General features: G+C 29.2%; 1 protein-coding gene across 1 annotated transcript in view; it reads left to right on the top strand.

The window, feature by feature from the left end:
• LOC123290713 (neurotrimin-like) overlaps positions 1-23,420 on the top strand; it is a 143,856-nt gene that overhangs the window by 48,986 nt on the left and 71,450 nt on the right. Inside the window, exons 2-3 of the mRNA XM_044870992.1 lie at positions 17,181-17,388; positions 17,776-17,934. Of these exons, the coding sequence (XP_044726927.1) occupies positions 17,181-17,388; positions 17,776-17,934 (367 nt within the window). The remainder of the gene's footprint in view (positions 1-17,180; positions 17,389-17,775; positions 17,935-23,420) is intronic.

The following is a 23,420-nucleotide window of genomic DNA, read 5'->3' as shown; positions in this document are numbered from 1 at the left end:
TCAAGTTGATGCATGGTTTATTAAAATTAACTGGACTTTCATTCATTCATTCATTCATTCATTCATTGCAAACAGAATAACAAACTACTTTCTTTTACTAACAATTCAATACCATTCAATCGTTGAAGTTCATTATGTAGTATTTCATTACATGCATACATACAAAATTATCCGGTCACATTAGATTAAAAAAAATGTGAGTGAAGGTATAAATATTCGCACTCGATTGAAATTTGGTAGGATTGTTCAAAACACCATCATAAATGAAATCTCAAAAGTCCTCATCGATCCGTGATGTGGAAAAAAATTTACGCGGGGCTGTGATGGATTTAGGCCTAGGCCCGTGAGGCCCGGGCCTAAAACCCTAGGGCGGCAGAATTTGAAGGGCGGCAAAATTTATGAAATGCCAAAATTTTAGAGTCACAAAAAAGTAAAGACAATCCATTATAAAAATTGGTTCAGAATAGTTTTTATAAAATATTTTCGATAGAAAATATTATAATCCAATTCATTAATCTAATTCTCAATCTGTGTGGGTAATATGTTAATTTTTTAATCGATCAATGATATTCTTTATCGAGTAATGTTCTTTACTTCCTGTTCCTTTAGTGAGATTAATCTCACGTGTATGAAGCATTTTGAAATTATTTAATCCAAATGACTTCTCAATTTGTTTTTAGTGTGAAATAAAAATACCGAAGATTTGGATGTCCCATGATGCATGCTACGCATTAGAAAAAGAGTGGCCTGCAATAAGAGTGGTAGGCAATGAATGCATTCATTTACATTGTCAACTCAAAGATTCCTTGGCAAATATGGAAGAAAAACGCTCTGCACAAAAAATATGCAATGTATTGCATTCACGGAATCTTCGAGATGTTTATCCGAATGTGGACATTGCTCTCCGTATTTTTTTGAGTATTCCGGCTACAAATTGTTCAGGAGAAAGATCTTTTTCTACTCTTAAAAGGGTAAAAACCAATTTACGCGCAAGCATGGGCCAAGATAGACTTAATGCACTTGCATTACTGTCTATTGAAGCCCAACTAGTCCAAGAAATTAATTACGACGACATAATTGACGTTTTTGCACGTACCAAAGCCAGGAAAAAGAAATTTTCAAATTGATTAATATTAAAAGAAATATGAATTATTTATCTGTCTAAAGTTTATACACATATTTATCTGTCTTGTTTATCAGTAATATTTAAAAAATTATATTTCAATAAATTTAGTTACTTTAAAATAAAAAACTGGATCAAAATTAATGAAATTCATTCTATCAAAAAGGGCGGCGCATCGAACAGGGCCTAGGGCGGCAGCAAGCCTAAATCCGTCACTGACGCGGGGTCAACGATCACGAAAACAGGGTTTTCGTTATTTTCAGCAGAACGGTAAGTTTTATCATAACATTAGCTCAGACAAAAATTGAAGTTCAGATTAAATATAAAAATTTCTGAATATTTTAATTATAAAAATGTCTGAAGAGCCATCGTTTCTGAGACCTAACGATTCAAAAAATTGGAAGAGTTGCAAGCGTCATAATATGTATATATAAGTACGCCACGTACATTACTGAAGCTGTAATACAAGTAAAAAATTTTTCTTTTCGTCAGTGTAACTTACATATAAAAAGTTTTTCCTTACATATATCCGTTGGGTGCGTGGTCATGGTAGGGACAATCAAATCGATGCCTGTGCTTGGCAATGAATAATTTTGGCGTAAAGGTAACCGTTAAGACCAATTTTCAATTATTTACATGTAAATGGTATAGTAAATTACCAGTCAAAATTATTGAAATATAGCAATTAAAAACTTGTTGTATTAGAAATTGTGAAAGTAAGATATGAAATTGTATAAATAATATTTTTAATATGTAAATTCACATAATTACTTATTTAAATTTGTTAGAAAATATTATTAAGTTTTGTCCATCCATAAATCATATGACGGTTACAAGTCTTTTAAATTTTTGAATCGTTACATCTTAGAAACGATGGCTCTTACAAAAAAAGGAACTAAGACATTTTTTTTATTTAATTACATTATCTACAATTTTCGTACCTTCGGGTGTTTAAATTGACCGGATTAAAATACGACTCAGTACACTCTATGTTTATTACCAAGTCCATTTAACCTGTAGGTAAGGACGCTGATTACAGTTAAGGAATGTTACGAGGTAAAAGCTATGGGAGACAAGAGTGAGGGTATTAAAAACCTGGTAACATCGAACTATTTATGTACAAGGTGTTCTATAATTGACTGCAGAACTCTTCAATTCCTGAATAATTTTATAAATACCGAACATCAAAAAACCTCTTTAAGAAATGTAGATCCGATACTTAATTTTCGAGATAATTAACCAAATAAATTCATAAAAATTCAATAAATTTATCCAATGATAAAGCACTTAGATAAAGTAGGATGTCTTTATCGTTTAAATCCCACTCAGTATGTGTATTGTATACCATATGATTCAATATAATGAAACATTTTACTTTACATCGCATAAAATGTTGTTTGCAATGTAAAGGCAATGTTATATCCAAGTTTTCGACGCCGGAAAATGACAGGATCATGCCGAAAAATAAGAAAACATGCTTCATGTTTATTTTTAAGGAGGATCCCTCACCAGTAATAGAAAAAAATAAATTAGTAGAAAATGATCCAAATTTTTAGTATGTTGTAGTTAACGATACATTATTAAATAAAAAAAAATTTGGGTACCTTATCGATCAATTAAGAAAGTAATTCTTAATTAAAAATACACTAAATAACATAATCATCCTCATAACATGCTATGTTATTTAGTGTATTTTTAATTAATTAATTAATTACTCTCTTAATTGATCGATAAGATACCCAAATTTTTTTTAATTTAATAATATGTATCGTTAACTACAACATACTAAAAATTTGGATCATTTTCTACTAATTTATTTTTTTCTATTACTGGTGAGGGATCCTCCTTAAAGAAGATTAAATTTGATATTTTTCAAAGTTTGTCCAGTTACACGATTTTACGCAAAATTTCATCATGTAAATTGTTAAAGAAAGAGCAAAAGTATAAAAAATGTGTCTTATAAAAAAAATAAACTTCTCCGAAACCATCCGGTCCTATAAAAGCCGGCTTGAGCTCAAATTGTTTCAAATCTTCTTTAAAAATAAATACTACAGTTTTTGATGAAAAACCAGTCCTTACAGATGTTGGCACATTTCTCAAAAAAACTAAAAAGTCAATGGTTTTTCCTGAATCGCTATTAGGATACTCGACGGCACGGTTTATTGAACACGGAGTCAGTATTTTTATTAAAATTATTTAATATTTTATTTTTCATATTATTTAAAAAATATTCTTTTAAATAAAAAGAATTTCCGCACTTGATTCTTATTTATATGTAATGAATCAAATCATGGCTGGACAAGCCCATCATCTTTTTTAATATATGCATGTTTTAATTTTTTTTTCACTTGATTAACAAATAAAGACCTTGCATTTTAGAATAATTTTTATAAGTATTGTAAATATATTTATAATATAATGTCTGCTTACTTTTTATACCATGTATATATGAAATATACATAGTATATTAAGTTTAGTCCCAAGTTTGTACCGCTTAAAAATAATGATGCTAGGAAAAAAATTTGGTTATAGGTGTTCATAAAATCACCTAATTAGTCCATTTCCGGTTGTCCGTCCGTCCGTCCGTCTGTGGACACGATAACTCAAAAACGAAAAAAGATATCGAACTGAAATTTTTACAGCGTACTCAGGACGTAAAAAGTTAGGTCACGTTCGTAAATGAGCATCATAGGTCAATTGGGTCTTGGGTCCGTAGGACCCATCTTGTAAACCGTTAGAGATAGAACAAAAGTTTAAATGTAAAAATGTTCCTTATCAAAAATTAAACAACTTTTGTTTGAAACATTTTTTCGTAAACATCACTGTTTACCCGTGAGGGCGCCAATAAGGCGGAAATTTTATAATATGTGTACAAACTATACACTAAATGTCGGTCGGTAATGCAGAAACCTATAAAGTCATTTACATATGTACTATACTTTATTGGTTATGTATGTGTCACATGTTTGTATGTGTAATGTGATAAAGAAATCAACACTGACTAATGACTATGCATGGTATTTCAACAATTAACTCAGTCAATTGTTTGTTTTCACTTGTTCTTTAATGAATTATATCCAAACATAAAAAGATTTGTTTATTATTTTTATAAAAAAGAAATATTAACATAAATAATTATAACTTTTTAATTGAACGCATTAATATACAAATAAATTTTTCTTTTGAAAATTAATTTTTTTTCATAAAAACATCACTCAATCTTAATTAACCAAACAACTAAATACATTTATTATTTACAATATTTTATCTTCATCTTAGGTATATATTTTATTGTGTTGCCTATGCTTGTTAAACGTGGATTAAAATTCATTAAATAATTGGATGTTATTTGTTTTATCATTTTCATTTTTTTGAATTTTAATTGGGAAAATGAACACACTCGGTAAAGTTTCAGCTGTAGAACTTTTGTGAAAACGAATATTATTTATATGAAAATTTGAAAAGGTAAGTGCCCGCAGCGTAAATACCAAGCAAAAGATACGTTATATTTATTTATTATCTTTGAGATGAAAGATCTATGTATTTTTCAATGCAGCGGATCAATAAATCGAGGAAATAAAAACCAAAAAACCCTTCTGCGGAATTGCCTCCTCGTCAGTAGATTTTTATGGGAGCCGGTGGAAAATGTTTGTCTGAGTGTACTCAAAAATGTCATATACGCGAGTGCTTGTGCTTTTTCGATTTACGCCTATACTGCGGCGCCGAATTTCCCTACTCCCGGATAACATGTTGTCATTATTAAACATTTAAAAAAACAATTTTACTTAACCTTACCGTTTTCGAGATATAAGCATTTGAAAAAAAAATTGCGGATCTTTTCCGAAAACTCGTTGTTAAGGAAAATAAAGATTATTTCGTGGATCCGGTCAAAAATTTCATTAGATAATATATATACCTTTTTATGTACACGGTGTTCTGATATTGACTGCAGATCGTCGACCTATAGTATAAGCTCCTAAAGACGAAGGACAAAGTCATTTACCAATTTTGGATTTGAGCCCTAGTTTGGGTGCTACAAGTATGGAAAAAATTGATAAATTTGTTCATTCACTGACTATGATTCGATAACCAGCAGCCAATGATAATCAGTAGATATTAGTAAATATCATTAAATAATATTCAACTAAAGAAGGGATATGCACTGATTTCAATTGGATTATATTATTTTGAAAAAACATTTTAAAAAAGTATTTGTTTGGTTTGGTCAAATCCTACTTTACCCTTTACCCTTATCGTGGAATTACTTTGTTTTTATTTGTTCGTTTTTGAGTTCTACTTTCGAAATATCTCGGTGTGACAGATCAAACCTCGACGAAAATATCTGTCACACCAGTAAAAAATAACACCTGGCACACCTAGTGCTTATTGTACCTATCGTCAAATAGTATTGATTCACATGCTAAATTTCGAAATCCCTGTAAGTGCAGTTTTACTGTGACCGGCTCCAAGGCTACTACAAAAGAAAAAAATTTCATTATTGCTATAATTTTATGTGCTCCTTTTTTTGAGCTACATTATTATATTTGTAGCATATTTTATACAAATGTATATATACAATCAAAGATAATACGATAACGTATTGTGAAAATTAAAATTTCCCTAAAATATGATTTCCGGTGTTATAATTTATCATTTTATTACTGAACTTTGTTTTATTTTATGTTTATACTGAAAAATTAATATTATTTTACCTGCTTGCACCCGCTGTGTTATTATAGCACAAGTATACACACATATACAAATGTAAATGTAAGCATTTTATTTGAAATGATACAGGTCGACAAAACACAAACGGATAGAATATTATTATAGAAAAAAAAATCATCGCAAGGACCAGCGTAAATAAAGCAAATTTCTTGTTAAGACTAATTGTAAATGAAATTATTACATTATACCAAAATCTCTCTTCACTATTCTCATAATTATGAATTCATTATCTATTAATTTTAATAGATAATGATTAACTTTAAGGACGTTCATGCGTCAACAATATTAGTAGAGAAATAAAAAACAATATGATAATGCGATAATTTAAATGATTTTCTATGATTTAAGACAGGAAAAATAACCTGTTATCGAATTAATTTAAATTTTTTTAAAGTTTAAAAAATGACTAAAAGTAAGTTTTAACATGGGACTAAATGAAAAATATAAATCGATATTTTTCAAAAATTATATCGATAACCATACTTGAAACTTTTACCAGTTAATAATTATTTAAACTTTTAATAGAATTTCAAAAAAATTTTCTATTTTCTATTAATTTAAAATTCTTTAAAATTTACATACTGTTTCCCTATGAACGCACATAGCAAAACAGGTTGACGCATGAACGTCCTTAATCTATCAAAGATGTTTGTGTGCCTTGATCGAGATAACACGTTCAAGTCAGTGCGCCAAAAAATAATTTTAAAAGTCTTAAAAAAAGATAATACTAAAATAATTTAAATTAATATGCGCTAAAAAGTAGAAAAATAATGATAATATAATGTAATTATAATTATTGTTATTTTTGGAGTCGCTGTTAGCCAAGAAAACAACTGTGGCAGAACAGATTGCTACATTAACTTGGCTGACACCGACTCCAAAAAAAACAAAAACTATAACTACATTATATTATCGTTATTTTCTTAACTTTTAAGTGCATATTAACTTGTTTTGGAATAGTTTTTCTTTTGAAGTCAGTTTTTTTATTTTGTATTTTTTAGTAAAGCTGAGGTCACTAACTAATTTGTCACTAAAAAAAGAATCATCGAAATTGGTTTGCGTGATATTGAGTTATTCGTTCATTTGTGCGTACATACTTAATGAAAATTTACTTATATGGTTTTCTCATGGATGGCATTGTCTGGACCAAATTGAATCGATTCACTCAGTCTTAAGGTCTGAAGTAACAAACATTAAAAAAAATACAGTCGAATTGAGAACCTTCTCTTTTTTTGTTTGAAGTCGGTTAGTAAACAAATGGTTATAATTATCGGAAAAATAAATAAATTTTACTAAAATTTATCATGTTTGATATTTATTGAGATTCCTACGCTTTAAGTGTTTTATATGCAAAATTTAAAGCTAGTCAAAAAAAAAAACACAGGCGTTACCTTTGGATTTTCCTACATTTGAGGAAATTATTCCGATATTCAATGACAGGTACATAACCAATAGATAGATCTACTTTCAAGCAGAGTAAATTCGCTAAAAAGACACACAGCCAGATATTTGATTCAATTTAAAACATGAAAATTTATTTCTTCTTTATAAAGTTTGATGTATGAAAAACATTGTTTATTGTATTAATTATTTTACATTTTATTTTATAATACAAAATCTTTTGGTAGGTATTTGGTATAAAAACTGGAGATATGAATGTCATGTTATAAAATCATATAATTAATCCCTTGGATTTTCACATGAAAATCACTTGTAAAGGTAATTAAAGATTCATATTTAATTATATAGAAATAAAATGAAAAACTTCATTTTTCTCCTTCGAATTGAATTGAAAGCGAAGTGGAAACAAACAATTGACTGTGTTAAACGTTGAAATACCATGCATTGGCAGTGTTGATTAAATAATCGTTGGATTTTTTTGTCATCAATTAAGAGTTCCGTATCCCCTAGAGCAGGCATTGGCAAACGTGACTTACAGAAGTCCCTCTGACTTCTGTAACTAAAATGCAAGTAAGACAGTGACAACCTAACCAGTGACAACCAAAAATACGAGTAAGACAGAGAGACATCATTTTTTTTCTACCTATCTCATTACTATTAAAGAAACTAAGATAGGTAGAAGAATCGTATACCGATCTCGCTTTCTCCTCTATGAGCAATGCGGACTTCGAAAAGAGACACAATAAAGTTTATGGCACACAATAAAGTTATAACAGTGGTGACTTCGACTTAAAATAACACGCCCATGCCTGGCCCTAGAGGACATTGGAGACCACTTCGTTAAATTGAGTACGGATGAGCTGGTTGAATTTAATGTTGATCCATTTTATGATGTTATCAAGCCATGATGTTTTTTCGTTTGCCCATCGTTCTTTTCTGCTAGAGTTTACCCATTAAAATCAGCTGTGGTGCACTATATTTTTTGAACGCATTCGGTGACCAAGATATCACATTACCTTTTCTTTTCTTCTCTTTTACAATTCAAGTTTCACAAGCATACAAAAGCACTGACCACACTTACGCTTTAAGAAACCGCACTCGTTGGGGTTTTTTAATTTTACTATCGCATAATAAATTTTTTAGTTTGCAAAAAACTGTTTTTGCTCGCCCTTATCTTGTTTTAGTTTCGACAGTTGGGCTGTTTTCGCTATTAAAATTAACGCCGAGAAATTTAACTTGTTCAATTGGTACGGTATCTTTATATTTAACACTAAATTAAACCTTATTCTTTTGTATTATTGTTCTCGAGAAAATCGTTACGACGGTTTTTTAAGTTAATTTTTAAGTCCGCCCGGTCACTGCATTTTCGACACAATTGACTAGTTGTTGCGAATTTTCTTCAAAATTCGCTAAAAGTACTGTATCATCTTCGTATCGAATGTCATATAGGTAATGGAAAATATGCAATCTTACACACAAAATAATAAAAATATCTACATAACATACATAATATATGTAACGTATAAATTTAAAATATATACAATATCTGTATACAACGTATAAACAGTGATGTTCACGAAAAATTGTTTCAAACAAAAGTTTATTTTTTTATGGAATATTTTTTCCGTTTAAACATTTTGTACTATCTCTAACGGTTTACAAGACCCAATTGACCTATATTGCTCATTTACGAACTCGATCATACTTTTTACGTCCTAAGCACGCTATAAAAATATTAGCTTGATATTTCTTTTCGAGTTTTAGTTATCGTGTTGACGGCCAGATAAACAGGCGGTAGATTTATTTGTTCTAAAATTTTATTGGTAGCATCAATATTTTTTAGCGTTAAAACTTGGGACTATACTTAGTATACCTTAATATATTACATATATACATGGTATAAAAATGATCAAATCATCTTATTAAATATTATGTAATATTTAAATTGATAATTAATAATATTTAAGTATCACGAAATTGTGTTTTAAAACTATGGTGATTTTTCAAAACCAAGTAAAATTTTATTGTTTATTTTGTTTTACGCCTTATTTTATAAATATTATTTTAAATAGTTATGATTTGGTAACTGAATTCAAAAAGCATTTACTGTTAATTGAGTTTCTTTGTGCGTTCAAGTTTCTAATTATGTTACAAGATATTTCTATTTCTATCTTCGGTTATTCATTTTAATTGAGTCCTGAAACTTTTGTTAAGCACCTTTTTTTACTAGGCTTCTATATTTTGAGATTTTTGAGAAAACTAACAAATTGAGAATTTTTATAACTTGTTTATCCGTTTTTTCAAATGTTACAAAGAACAACGAGTATTAGCAATTTAAAAGTAAATCTAAAAAATAAAATGGACAAAAAATTTATCAAAATTTTTGAATTTATTACTTTTCTTAGATAAAAAAATTTAAGCCTTGGAAAAAAAATTGCAATCATAATTGACCATCATTTCAATTTCACATTTTAATTATTAAACATGCAAAATCAGGAATGTATTTTTATCTACAAATTCATTCCTTAGGAGAAAACTTCCTTATTCGAATAAAATGATTCACCCCATAGAATATAAAAATTTTAGTTCGGATTAATGACGTATACCCCCTTAGTCACACTTTGAGAGATTTATTTTGTATTAAGAGACTTAAATTTTTTGTTTAAAGCATTTTTTAATAATAATAATAATGGGGTTAAACCTCCGTTTTTCTGACATATGCCTTAACACAGAGGCCATCCACATCATAATTTGTTAATCTTTATTTATTACCTTACATTTATATTTATATTTACATTTATGATGTGGGTTGAATCGGTTACTTCGTTCTTATCCAAGCGACGACAATGTGATCAATTCCTCAGCCTCCATTAATTATAATATCACATTGCCACTGCCGGGATTCGAACCTGCAACCTAAGTCTAAGTGGTCAAACGGTCAAAGACTAACGCGTTAGACCGCTCGGCCATTTAGGCTGTTTTTTTTATTTTTCTTAAAAATTAAATGAATGCAGCAGAAATTATAAAGGGAGAGTTTATGAATTTTGGACTCCAATTCTGCCAATTAAATCTGATCATATTTCGTAAAATATCTATGTTTCACACAAAAATATTAGCTATTTTATAACGAACAAGTGAAAACAAACAATTGACTGAGTTAATTGTTGAAATACCATGCATAGTCAGTGTTGATTTCTTTATCACATTACACATACAAACATGTGACACTTAACTGATAATCAAGTATAGTACATATTATAAAATTTCCTCCTAATTGGCGCCCTTACGGGTAAACAGTGATGTTTACCAAAAAATGTTTCAAACAAAAGTTGTTTAATTTTTGATAAGGAACATTTTTACATTTAAACTTTTGTTCTATCTCTAACGGTTTACAAGATGGGTCCTACGGACCCAAGACCCAATTGACCTAAGATCCTCATTTACGAACTTCACCTCACATTTTACGTCCTGAGTACGCTGTAAAAATTTCAGCTCGATATCTTTTTTCGTTTTTGAGTTATCGTGTCCACAGGCAGGCGGACGGACGGACGGACAATCGGAAATGGACTAATTAGGTGATTTTATGAACATCTATGACAAAATTTTTTTCCAAGCATCATTATTTTTAAGCGTTACAAACTTGGGACTAAACTTTATATACTATGTATATTTCATATATTATGGTATAAAAACTTAAAGCGATCTTCTATCTCCTAACATTTACGAACTCAAGTTGAGTTTAAATGATCCTGAAGATCAAAGTAAAAGTAAAGTTTTTTGAGAAGCTCATCATTTCCATCAACAATCTTTCAAACAAACTTAATATATCTAGTTTATCTTTATTCTGAATCTAATATACCTTACATATTTATCATTAGAGGCTGGCTGAGGAATTATGGAACATACTGTATAGCATTGTTAATTAGACAGCATTCGTTGAAATTTTATACCTCAGCTATTAGTAAACTGACTTTTCTCAGTATGATATAAAACATGACAAGTCGTTTTTATGACCACATGCCCGTACAGCCTTCGACTGATGTATAGGTTTAATAAATTTTTCTATAACAAATGATTGGTTTAAAATTTCCACCTATGTTGGTTTTTTATCCAAAAATGCTCACAATTACAATTTTTAAGGAGACTTTAATTCTTTGTCCAAAAAAAGTAAATTTTTCCTCATCCTTTTCATATATTTCGTTTAATATGCAGCAGCGTTATGAGTAAATTTGGAGTGCATAAAAACTACCACCTTTCAAGAAAAAACATTTCAAACTTAAATTTTAGCTGTTTTGAGACAAAGAAAAAGAATCTTCAAAACAAGCAGATGTTTCCATTTTATTAAAACAAACCTGCATATTCGATTTTCCATTCCGTTTTCCTAATATTATGCCGTTAGCAATTTTACTAACTACCCTGTATATCCATTATCATTTTTTTGCTTTGAAAGGGTTGAAAATCGAGAATTATGAGCGATTCATAAGGGGTTCGAGACTCAAATTTTCATTGGGCCGTCTCCTTTTTTTCCTTTTTTTTTTAAAACTAATTTTACTCCATTCGAAACATGTTCTTTTTTTTAAATCGAAAAAACGTTACGAGGTTATTTTGCGTTTACACTCGATCATTTCGTTAAATTGGTCGATCGTCAGTATTTAGAGATCTATCGTTTTCAGACAAAGCATCTGTTATTCTATCCGTAATGAAAATTAAATAAATAAAGGAATTATAAAAAACAAAATTACCTTTATATACATTTAAAAAAAAAAAAGCTTGAATTAAAACAAGTGAAAAGAAACAATTGACTGAGTTAATTGTTGAAATACCATGCATAGTCAGTGTTGATTTCTTTATCACATAACACATCCAAAAATGTATAGACAGTGTTGATGCGCAATCGTTTGTTTTTTTGACGTCACGTAAATAACAAAAGATATTCACTTTTAAATAGACACACACACAACTGATATTCCTATATTAATACATACTATAAAATTTGCACCTAATTAACGCCCTCGTGGGTAAACAGTGATGTTTACAAAAAAAAATTTCAAACAAAAGTTTTTCATTTTTTTATAAGCAACATTTTTTACATTTAAACTTTTGTTCTATCTCTAACGGTTTACAAGATGGGTCCTACGGACCCAAGACCCAATTGACCCATATTGCTCATTTACGAACTTGACCTCACTTTTTACGTCCTGAGTACGCTGTAAAAATTTCAGCTCGATATCTTTTTTCGTTTTTGAGTTATCGTGTCCACAGACGGACGGACGGACGGACGGACGGACGGACAACCGGAAATGGACTAATTAGGTGATTTTATGAACAGCTATGACCAAATTTTTTTCCTAGCATCATTATTTTTAAGCGTTACAAACTTGGGACTAAACTTAATATACTATGTATATTTCATATATGCATGGTATAAAAATGTTTGTAGTTATTTATGAATATTACGATTTCTTTTATTTTATCCACCTATCATCTACTTACTCTGCTAACAACAACAATGCGAAATCCCTTTGTTTGAGCAGAATATCTTTGTTGTATATATTATTATTATTTTAGTATTTATTCAGATGAATGATTCAATATTACAATGTTATGAATACCAGCAGTATCAGAGATATGCTTATGGTTTGAGATTGTGTTATATTTACTAGCGATCCGGTCCGGCTTCGCACCGATTAACGAAAAAAGACGAAATTTTCTCAAACATTAACCCGCTTTACTTTCAAATGCAAGCATATAGCTTTTGAGCAATCCGAAAATGAAAAAGAAACAATTGTATACAAAGCGTTGAATGTGAGTGCTTCCATTATTAGAAAAGTTATATAAAATAGAAAATATATAATTTATAAAAGTATTATAAATTAGAAAAGTTTAAAAAACAAATTGAATTATGACCTGCCTCTCGACCGACATTTATTTGGTTTGGAAAAATTTTCGAAACACATGTCTATAATTTTTTTCACTAATTTAAGTTACCTGCAAATTTTCAACTCCCTATCTTTTATAGTTTTGGAACAAATTGACACCAAAGTTTTGTCCTAATTTGCACCTTCACGGGATAACACTGAAGCTTACGAATAAATGTTCCGAAAAAAAGTTGTTTGTTTTTTTTATAAGGAATATTTGTTTACATTTAAATTTTTGTTTTTTATGTACACCAATACAAAAATTTTCTTCGTATAATCAATATTTCTAAGCGTTACAAACTTGGGACAAAAATTTGTATCAATTGGATATAAATTTTTCTATATCAAAAAATTGATAAAAAACTGTCTAAAATATTGAGACAATCTTGTAGGTTGTTAATAATATCATAAAAATATAAGTTTGGCGATGATATAAAACCAAAGATTAAATTTAACTATTAAAATTCGAAGATCCACCATTTGATGAACAGAGACGACTATAGTTAGAGTACAGATGATTGAAGAGCGATATCTATATTATCAAATTTATAAGCATCACTTGCACACAATATGTTATATATTTTTGTAGTTGCGTTGTATTGTAAATCTAAAAATAACTCATTACTTTACTACAAAACAGGTATTTGGTTTATATGTATGTACTGTGCAATCAACAAAAATTTGTTACAGTACTGTAGGTTTACAAGCACCTTAAAAGAAGCCAGTGGATAAACAAACAAACAGACGCGAATAGCGACTTTCTGTTATAATATGTATAAATTATAGAAAGAGAAACATTGTAAGAAAAGTTTTTCGACTTTATTCATTTTGAGGGATGATAAAATAATTAATTTCCAACTGTAAATACAATTTTCTACCTAGGTATCTACAACTGTAGATATATGTATTGTATATAATACTCATACCTACACCAATAGATTTTGTTTGTTATATGACGCACTAATGGTGTACAGATGGTTGTCTGTTTATTGAGCTTACGGCATGTGTATTGCAACTTGGCAAATTAATCGATTAGACTTTTAGAAAAAATTGTTTGTTTTACGTCTTTTTCATAATCGCACATTTCTATGTTCCACTCTGTAATTATTCAAATATTCTATGTAAGCTGTATGATGGCTGATGAGAAATACTCGATTTTCGAAGGAACTTTTAAGATTTGCAATCGGTACAACAGCAATAGCTTAAAATTAATTTATGGATTATAGTAGGCTTAAAAAATTAAAATTAACGATAAATTTTCAGTATTATTCCTGTATATATACATTAAAAGGAATTCACCTTTTATTATTAATTTATTTGTGTAATATATAAAATATAATAAATGTTTATTATTAATAATAATATTAATTAATTGTGTTTTTTTTGTCTCGACATAAATTTATTATGTATAATTTTTTTTTTTTTTTTTTTTTTTTTTACATAAAAATGAAAAAAGTTTGTTTTTCTAAATTTAAAGAATTATTTTCATTTATTTAATGCTATTTTTTGTATTTTATTTTGTGCGTTATGTTTGTTTTCCTTCTGCTTTTTTTTTATTTTTGTCTGTTGTTTTGTTTATATATTTATTTTTTTTTATTTTATTATTCAATACATTAAAAACTAAGGAACAAAAGATGATTTTAATGTGATTTTTATTTCACCTTAATTTGTTTTGTTTTGTTGTTTTTGATAAATACTCATTAATATTATAACAACAAAAAGCACATCATATTTTCATTGCTCTGTGCCTGGGAATCGTTTGGATGTGTGTAGAACAGTGAAAATATGGAAAATATGATTTGTATATATATATAAATATATACTGAGATGGGAAAAAGTTCGGTTACCCTATTTTTACTTTCAAACAATTTTAGAAGACTGAATTTAGAATTAAAGAGTCTAAAAAGATAAGGATAATTTTACCGCCACGCTGACGCAGCCCCATCCTTTTCTCATTCTCTCCCTAAATGAGGAAAAATCCGTCTGTGTTTGTGTGTTCGTATTTCGATATGTGTGCGTCATAGCAAAGAGAAGTATTTTATGCTTCCACATTTGTTTACTCTTAAAACCTCCTCTAGCGTCTGTACGTGTGCTTTTTTCACTGAATGTCATAAAAAATTACTAAAACCGACTACATTTGAACATTGTAAGTACACAAAAAAAGTCAGTTTTTTCAAAATCCATTGTTTTTGTCTTGAAAAATTATTTGTAAGCCATCCCCTGATGTTCGGTTGCGGTATTACCGTCAAAACTCTGTAATAATCATTGAAATTGAAAAGTTTCTAATTCTAAGAAATTAAATCCTTTCTCTTCAACCGTTCGGACGTTTTTTGAAGGTTACAGAACTTTCGCCCATCACTACATAAATTTTAATAATAGTCAATTTATTTTTTCGTACGAATGACACAAAGTAGATATGAAAATATTTTTGCAATTTCAAACTTAGTTGCAGACACAGAAATTATTGATTGAAGCCGGTATTTTTTTTTATTTATAAATATTTTTTACTTTTTTTCTTATAATTTATAAAAAATTTTTTCCTAATTTTTCAAAAGAATTTTATTTTGAGCACAACACATGTGTTTTTTTTTCTTTTTTAATTTCCCTTGTTTTTATAAACCAATGTCACTTATCCAAAAAATGTTGTTCCCATCTTATTCCCCCATCTTCGTTCGAAGTGGAATTTTATCTACAAGCTTAAATAAGACCAATCGGGAAGTGCTATAGTCTCTAAAATTCTTCCCTAAAATCAAATGGTTCCCATTCTCTTTCCTTAATTGTAAGAGTTAGGATTTTTTCTTCAAATTTTAAACTTTTTAGTCCATCTTTGCCTAAACTGTACGGCTTGCGGAAAAATGTTACTTTCTATTAACAGGTATGGAGTAGAGGGAGATTTTCATTGAGCCTAAAATCTTAGGTCAAGTTTAATGCATGCGTTAGATATGGGCCCACACATTTAACATTTTTTACTTGAAGCATTTTTATCGATAAATTTTATTATTATATATAAACTTAATTATGTTTAGATTTATCTGAAAATATTTATTGAAACAATTTACGGGAAATCATTTCTTCTTCGTGCTATTGGTAATTAACCACTATGTTATTTTGATATGCTGGTTAGATTTTTCTTTAATTGAGTGAGAGACATATTTGTTCTTAATGTTTCTGTAAGAACGCAAGCAGCGAAAATTTTTTTTATATTTATTTTTCTTAGAAAAAAAGCAAGAAAAGCATTTGCTGTAAATTTGTAAACAAAAATATATAACTACTCTTTTTTAATCTTTCAAAATTCAATGATGGCTGTAAGTTAATTGCAATGATTGACGCCGATAGACGTGGATCGCGTCTACCCGGGTGTCTGTCTTGAACCTCATCAGAAAAATGCACTTCGTCCTTATCTAGTAATCCTCGAAGAAGCACGGAAATAAAAATATAACGAACCTACTGTTAAGTTAACTTAAAAGGGTTGTAGGATCTTACTAGATGCATTTGACTCGGGTCCTGGCTAGCAACGGGATAGGTAATAACCCCGAAATATACGTAGTCCATGACTCGGCTGATGGTGTCGTTTACAATCGGTTAGTATCGCGACGTATACATCAATCTATTGAGCCCCAAACCTGTCAGAGGTATTGCGTTGCTCAGCCCTGTGACACTTCACAAAGTTAATGAATGACCCGAACATATGAACCATCTCCCCCCATACATCAATGTGAGGTATTCTTGTGCCAGCGCCTATTCTGTATTACATATTGTGCTTTTGTAATAATTCAAACTGTTATTGTTACTTATAATCTTGTAGCTTATATATTATAATTCTGTACCTAATAAGATTTAAAAAATGAACGATTTAACATCAATTCACATTGAAGGCATGTGTTTATTTATTGCTTCCATGATAAACTGATAGAAGTAGTTACAAACAAGCATAAAAATATAAATGTCAGAAAAGAAAATCTAGATTCAATTTTTGACTTCTAAAATAACGATTTTTTTTTTCATTACAGGTTGCATGGTTGCGAGTTGATACACAAACAATATTAACCATACATAGTCATGTTATTACAAAAAATCATCGAATAGGTGTAACAAGAACAGATCATCGGACATGGTATTTACATATACGAGATGTTCGGGAATCCGATCGTGGTTGGTACATGTGTCAAATAAACACAGATCCGATGAAAAGTCAGACTGGGTATTTAGAAGTTGTTGGTAAGTGAATTTTGATAACATAAATGGTAGGTTTAGTTGAAAGAACAATAAATAACTATATAGAAACCATAACAAATTTAGCACAAAGAAGTCTTTTGCTAAAAATTTTTGGATAGACAAACCATATAGTTTAACACATTGAAAACCACTAAAATTGAAGCTACCACGGATTACATCCTCTACTTTAGAAAAAGTTTCTGTTCTTTTCATTTTCAAATATAAAGGTAATTTCAATAAAACTTAAATAATTTTAATTAAGAATTTTAATGGAAAATTGTACAGATTATAGTTTTAAGGTGTTTCGATACCAAAACGAATTGCTTACCAAAAATCTGAAGTTTTGTGTGCCAATAATAATTGATACGATAAATCTCTATCTGTTTCTAGTACCACCAGACATACTGGATTACCCTACCAGTACGGACATGGTTGTACGTGAAGGAACAAATGTCACGTTACGCTGTGCAGCCACTGGATCACCGACACCAAATATAACATGGCGCCGGGAAGGTGGTGAAGGCATACCGTTGGCTACAGGGATGGATGGTACGTTTCCTGTTGGTACGATTCAATTTTTTTTTTATCCGAGTAATATGTTAAAACTGATAGTTTTGAAAGATTATCTTGAAATCAAATTTTAGAAGCTGTTGAAAATTTGTATTATCAAACTCTCACACCGACAAAATTTTCTGATAAAATTCTTCGAATAATCTATTATGGCTAATAGCTCGTTTTGTAGTTTACTAATCAAAAAATAACTTAAACAACATATGCAGATTTTGATGGGGGACATAATGATCTGACATCAGATTGCACTTAGTTCTCCATAAGAAAGTTGATCCTTATATCGCTTTGGTTATTAGATGGTGTTATAAAAGTAAGTTTTGCTACAGGTTTCAAAAAAATATGGAAAATGTTCAATTATACAATTATTGTGTTTACTTTAGTTCGCTCCATATGGAAAACTTCTTATACCATGGATATGAAATATACATAAAAATATTAATACTATGAACAAAACTTTGGTATAGGTGCTCATAAAATCACCTACTTAGTCCATTTCCGGTGGTCTGCCTGTCTGTCTGTCTGTCCGTCTGTCATCACGATTACTCAAAAACGAAAAAAGATATCAAGCTGAAATTTTTAAAGCGTGCTTAGGACGTAACAAGTGACGTCAAGTTCGTAAATGAGCAACATAGGTCAATTGGGTCTTGTGTTCGTAGGACCCATCTTGTAAACCGTTAGAGACAGAACAAAAATTTTAATGTAAAAAATGTTCCTTATAAAAAAAATAAACAAATTTTGTTTGAAATTTTTTTTCGTAAACATCACTGTTTACCCGTGAGAACGTAAATTATGCGCAAATTGTATCGTATGTATTATATGTGTGTGACATGTATGTATGTGTAATGTGATAAGTAATCAACAGTGTCTATACATGGTATTTCAACAATTAACTCAGTCAAATGTTTGTTTTCACTTGTTTAGTGTAAGATTTACGAAAAAAGGTTATTTTTTATAAAAAATCTCTGCTCTCGAAAATATTAACATTCAGCTATTCGATTTTGACATCGAATATTCAGGTTTTTCACAAATTGAAAAAGTTCGATAGTCGATAGAAATGTTATTGCCCGTTTTGAAATGTAGACCATTTAGAACAGATAATAATAGAAAAGGTTTAAGAAATCACTCCTGTGATATGTAAGAGTGTATTTAAAAAAAATTTTCAAAGAACGAACTGAAGATTGAGAAACGATATACCTTATTAATATTTTAATTCAAAATTTTGTCCAGAAAAAATCGGAAATATGAAAAACTTGCATTTGTTTATAAAAAATTGTTATAAACAATTGATGAAGCCATTTTTGAAAGAGAAACATTCCAAATTATTCAGCTGAAACAGCGAAATGAGTTGCACGGTATGGTAAAAGAAAATTACTTTAGAGTTAATATTCTGAATTTAAGAAATTTTAAAAATAAAAATTAATATAGAAATATTCGTTTTTTGTGATGTGCGATAATCAATTTCTCTTTTAAATGTGCAAATTCATTTGATAGGGGACGTAAAGTGTTGTTTTTAAATTTGGTAACACGGAGTATTTTTTGTTTAATAAGATCTGTTTTATAACAGTCTTTATCCTTCTTAAAAAATCTTTATTTACTATACACATCTTTTTCGTCAACTTCTCCAGGTTAACGCGGATTTTCTAATGTCGAATTCGTACATATATATAAATCAATACTCCAGTAAACGAGGCAGAAACCGCTAAATTCTTTTCTATAACTCCGATTGTCCTGAAAGTTTGGCATTAGGCTTCGTTTACCCTCTAGATCAAAAGTTATATGGTCCCTAGTAGTGCTTTGGCCCAGGGGATGGGAAAAAAAAAACTACTCCTTCTAAAGGGTGGAAATACATATATTTAAAATGGGAATCAATAGAGCGCTGAAATCTTAGCAAAAAATGTCATCTAAATATATTTCGAAAAGTCAATGCTTTCCGACTTATTGGCAAGGTAAATTCGGAGTATTTAACGTTTAATAACTGAAAAATTGGACGTTTTTTTGTAAAAAGTATATCATTTACTTTTTAAACTACTATAAAAAACCTTGAAAATGAAAAAAGTTTCAAGTCATTTGCACGAAAATTAACGCAGTTATAATGAAAAGAAATTTTTTCATACCTTTTTTTTATGTTTTATTCAGCACAAAGTTTGATGAGTTTAACACGGAAACTATAATTAATGCTTGCCGCTTTCTAATTTACTTTTTTTAAATACTGATAATAAATAAATACTGGCAATTTAAATGCAAGAAAAATTTTCGAAAAAGAAGAAAAATTGTTTTTGTCGTTAAATAACTCGAAAAATAATATACTTACAAAAAAATTTTAGGGGTAAAAAATTTAGCTCTTTTTCCGCAAATTATTTTACTTTCCAAACTTTTATTTGTAACTTGATTATTCTTAGAGTTATTTAACGATAAAGACATTTTTGTTTTATCGCAAAAAATTTTTGCATTTAAATTCCAATATTTCTAAAAAAATATATCCGAAACTGCTAGAATTTTTTGAGTCTGTAGAGTCAGTACCTAAATAAAATAACTTGGAAAGTGGCAAACATTAACTTTAGTTCCCGTGGTAAATTCATCAGTTTCTTTGCTGACTAAAACATAAAAAAAAGGTACGAGAAACTGACTTTTCATTATAATTCCGTTAATTTTCGTGCAAGTGACCTGAAGATTTTTCCATTTTTAAGGTTTTTTATAGTACATTAAAAAGTGTATGGTATTCTTTTTTGCAAAAAACGTCCATTTTTCAGTTTTTTAACGTTAAATACTTCGAATTTCAATCGCCAATAACTCGGAAAGTACTTAAATGACATTATTGTTCGAAATATACTTAAATGACTTTCTTTTTATAAATATTATCAAAGATAATAAATGAATACTCTAGGATATTTCGAAATAAATTTCGATTTTTGCCCCAATTTTCTAGTTTTTTGTATTTTATAAATATGTATTTCGACTACCAAGTAGTCATCATCAGTATGAATTAGCTTATCGTAATTATTCTTACGTTATTCGTTGCTAATTTGGTGGCGGACTGCACGTAGGAAATTGGGGCAAAAATCAAAATTTATATTTTGCCATTCCCTTAGCAAAAGCACCTTAAGGACTATATAATTTTTATGTTAGGGTGTGAACAAAGTTTATTCTCAAATTATCATCAAAATGGGTGCTTTATATCAAAATTTAGAGATTTTCTCTTTTTTTCTCCTCGCTTATTGGAGTAAAATGCTATTTGTGTATATTACTAAATTACAATACTTAAATTTCAAAATATGACGTGTATATGGAGCATAAATACATACATTTAAAATTTTTTAAAGTAATCAGATGGAATAATTTGCCAAATGAATATATTTATTCATACAAAAAAAAAGTTGATAAGTTAGAAAACTACACCAACTTCAGCTTACACAAAATTTATATTTAAATAAGAAAAAACTTTTTAGTTACGTAATAAAATTTAGTATAAAAAACTTTTTCCCAACCATACTTCATAAGTGAAATTAAACAAATGATTTATTTGTTGAAATTTTTATCAAGCATAAAAATTGTTTTTTTTTTTTTTTCTTTATAATTTAATAAGCTTATTTTTTTAGTACGACTCTTGAATTAGTTCATTTAGAAAATTTATCGAATTAAAATAAGTACTAAATTTCTGTGTTTATTTCACTATTTCACCAAATATAATTATGATAATATTTTTAAAGTCTTATGAACATGGAGTTTATCATTTAACCGTTTTCTTTCAATTATTCGTTGTTTATGCGGTTCTAGGAATTATTTTAAAACATATTATTTGCGAATGTGTTTGGAAATTATGATTACAAATTGAATTTGTATGGAATAATAAATGTATATACATTTGCAATTTACAGTAAATATATAATATTTTCTCAGAATTCAACTAGCTGTGCTCTTAATCATATTGCAACGGGGTATAACATTTCAATTCAAAGTATCAAGGCGTAAGGTGAATTAGAAAATTACTGCTTTTAATGACCTTACTGTTGCCAAGCTTATAGAAGTAAAATGAAAGGGATCTTGAAATCTTCGGCAAGAATAGTGCATTACAAGAACGGCTACGAGATGCACTGATGGTTAAAGGATTGGATCCGGAATAATGGGTTACTGTGAGAAAGCATTGAAAGCCTTGAGATGCAACTGTCAAGTGCGACAAATACCCTGCATGCAAAGATGTCATGCATGAGAAAGAAACTCAAATTGCACTGGTAAATGACATGACGTAATCAAACAGTGTTCTTTAGACGGTAAGCTTCAAAAAAGTTCAAGATGAAAACAGATTTGCGCAAATAATACAAGAGCTAGAAGCTAGACTAGTCGGTAATAACGGTAATAACAATTCTTCAAAGTTGAATGCTGAGAAAAAACTGTAAACCATCACACAAAACCACCATATCTTGATGGAAACACGTGATATAACAATTAATTTGAGAAGTAGGAATACAGTAGAAACAACTGTGGTCTTGAACGGGGATGCTACAGATATTTTGCAAAGGTTGTCACCAGCGGAGCGATATTAAAAGCAATTGATACACCGCCTAAAAATTTGATTAAGGTAATCTAACCAAGGGCATGTTTTCTATTCCCAGCTGGACAACCACACCTAAAGTCAAGTAAATAACATACACTTGGCCAATGAAGTTGTTAGCGATTCGTTTCAGAAAAATCAAATTCCATACAATTTTTTTTCCCGAATATTTTTTGAAATTAATTTTGATTTTCTCTAATGATAAAATTAAAAAGAACTTAGATACTTGAAGCATTTTCATGTTTTCCTAAATTTTTGATTTTTTTCGTAAAACCCATAATAAAAAAATTTTCCTATAGTAAATACAATTTCAATCCTTGGGTATTGTATATGTAGCAGCCAACTATTTAATTAGCCGTTTTGTTAATAGCCTAGCCTTTTTACTACAACTAGCAGCTTGACTGATATTCCGCAGCGTCTTACACAAAATTTAATGAACAAGCTGCCAGAATAACATACAAAGGTGATCATTTTACATTAAAAGATGAAATATCTGACATTTGAAATTGCTTATTTACGAAAATTTGTTAAAAAATAACTTATTTTTATTTGGTAATTATAACATCAAATAATTTAATTCAATCAACAAAGTACGCATGTTATTACCATGAAAGTTTTTGGCTAAAGATATATTGGCTTTCCAAGCAAAATTGACTCTACTGGATTTAAAATTCTATCTCCTGCTCTGAAATAATCCGTGCACTGAAATTTGTTTCATATCGTCTGCAAACCCAAAGCCTTTTTTTAAGTCCTTGAAAATTGTTATGTACAAAATTGTTTAAACTCTCCCACTTTTTGTTTTTAAAACATGTCAAAAACAACGCATTTTTTTTTTTTTACTTGGCCACCTTTATATAAAAAAAGGTATTTTTTAAAATCTGATCATGGTTTTTCTCATTTTTTAATATCCCTAAAA

Source organism: Chrysoperla carnea, chromosome 1 (genome assembly GCF_905475395.1).
Source record: "Chrysoperla carnea chromosome 1, inChrCarn1.1, whole genome shotgun sequence".
Lineage (NCBI taxonomy): Eukaryota > Metazoa > Arthropoda > Insecta > Neuroptera > Chrysopidae > Chrysoperla > Chrysoperla carnea.
The sequence above is the reverse complement of the archived record's forward strand: the minus strand, read 5'-3'. Positions and strand labels throughout refer to the sequence as shown.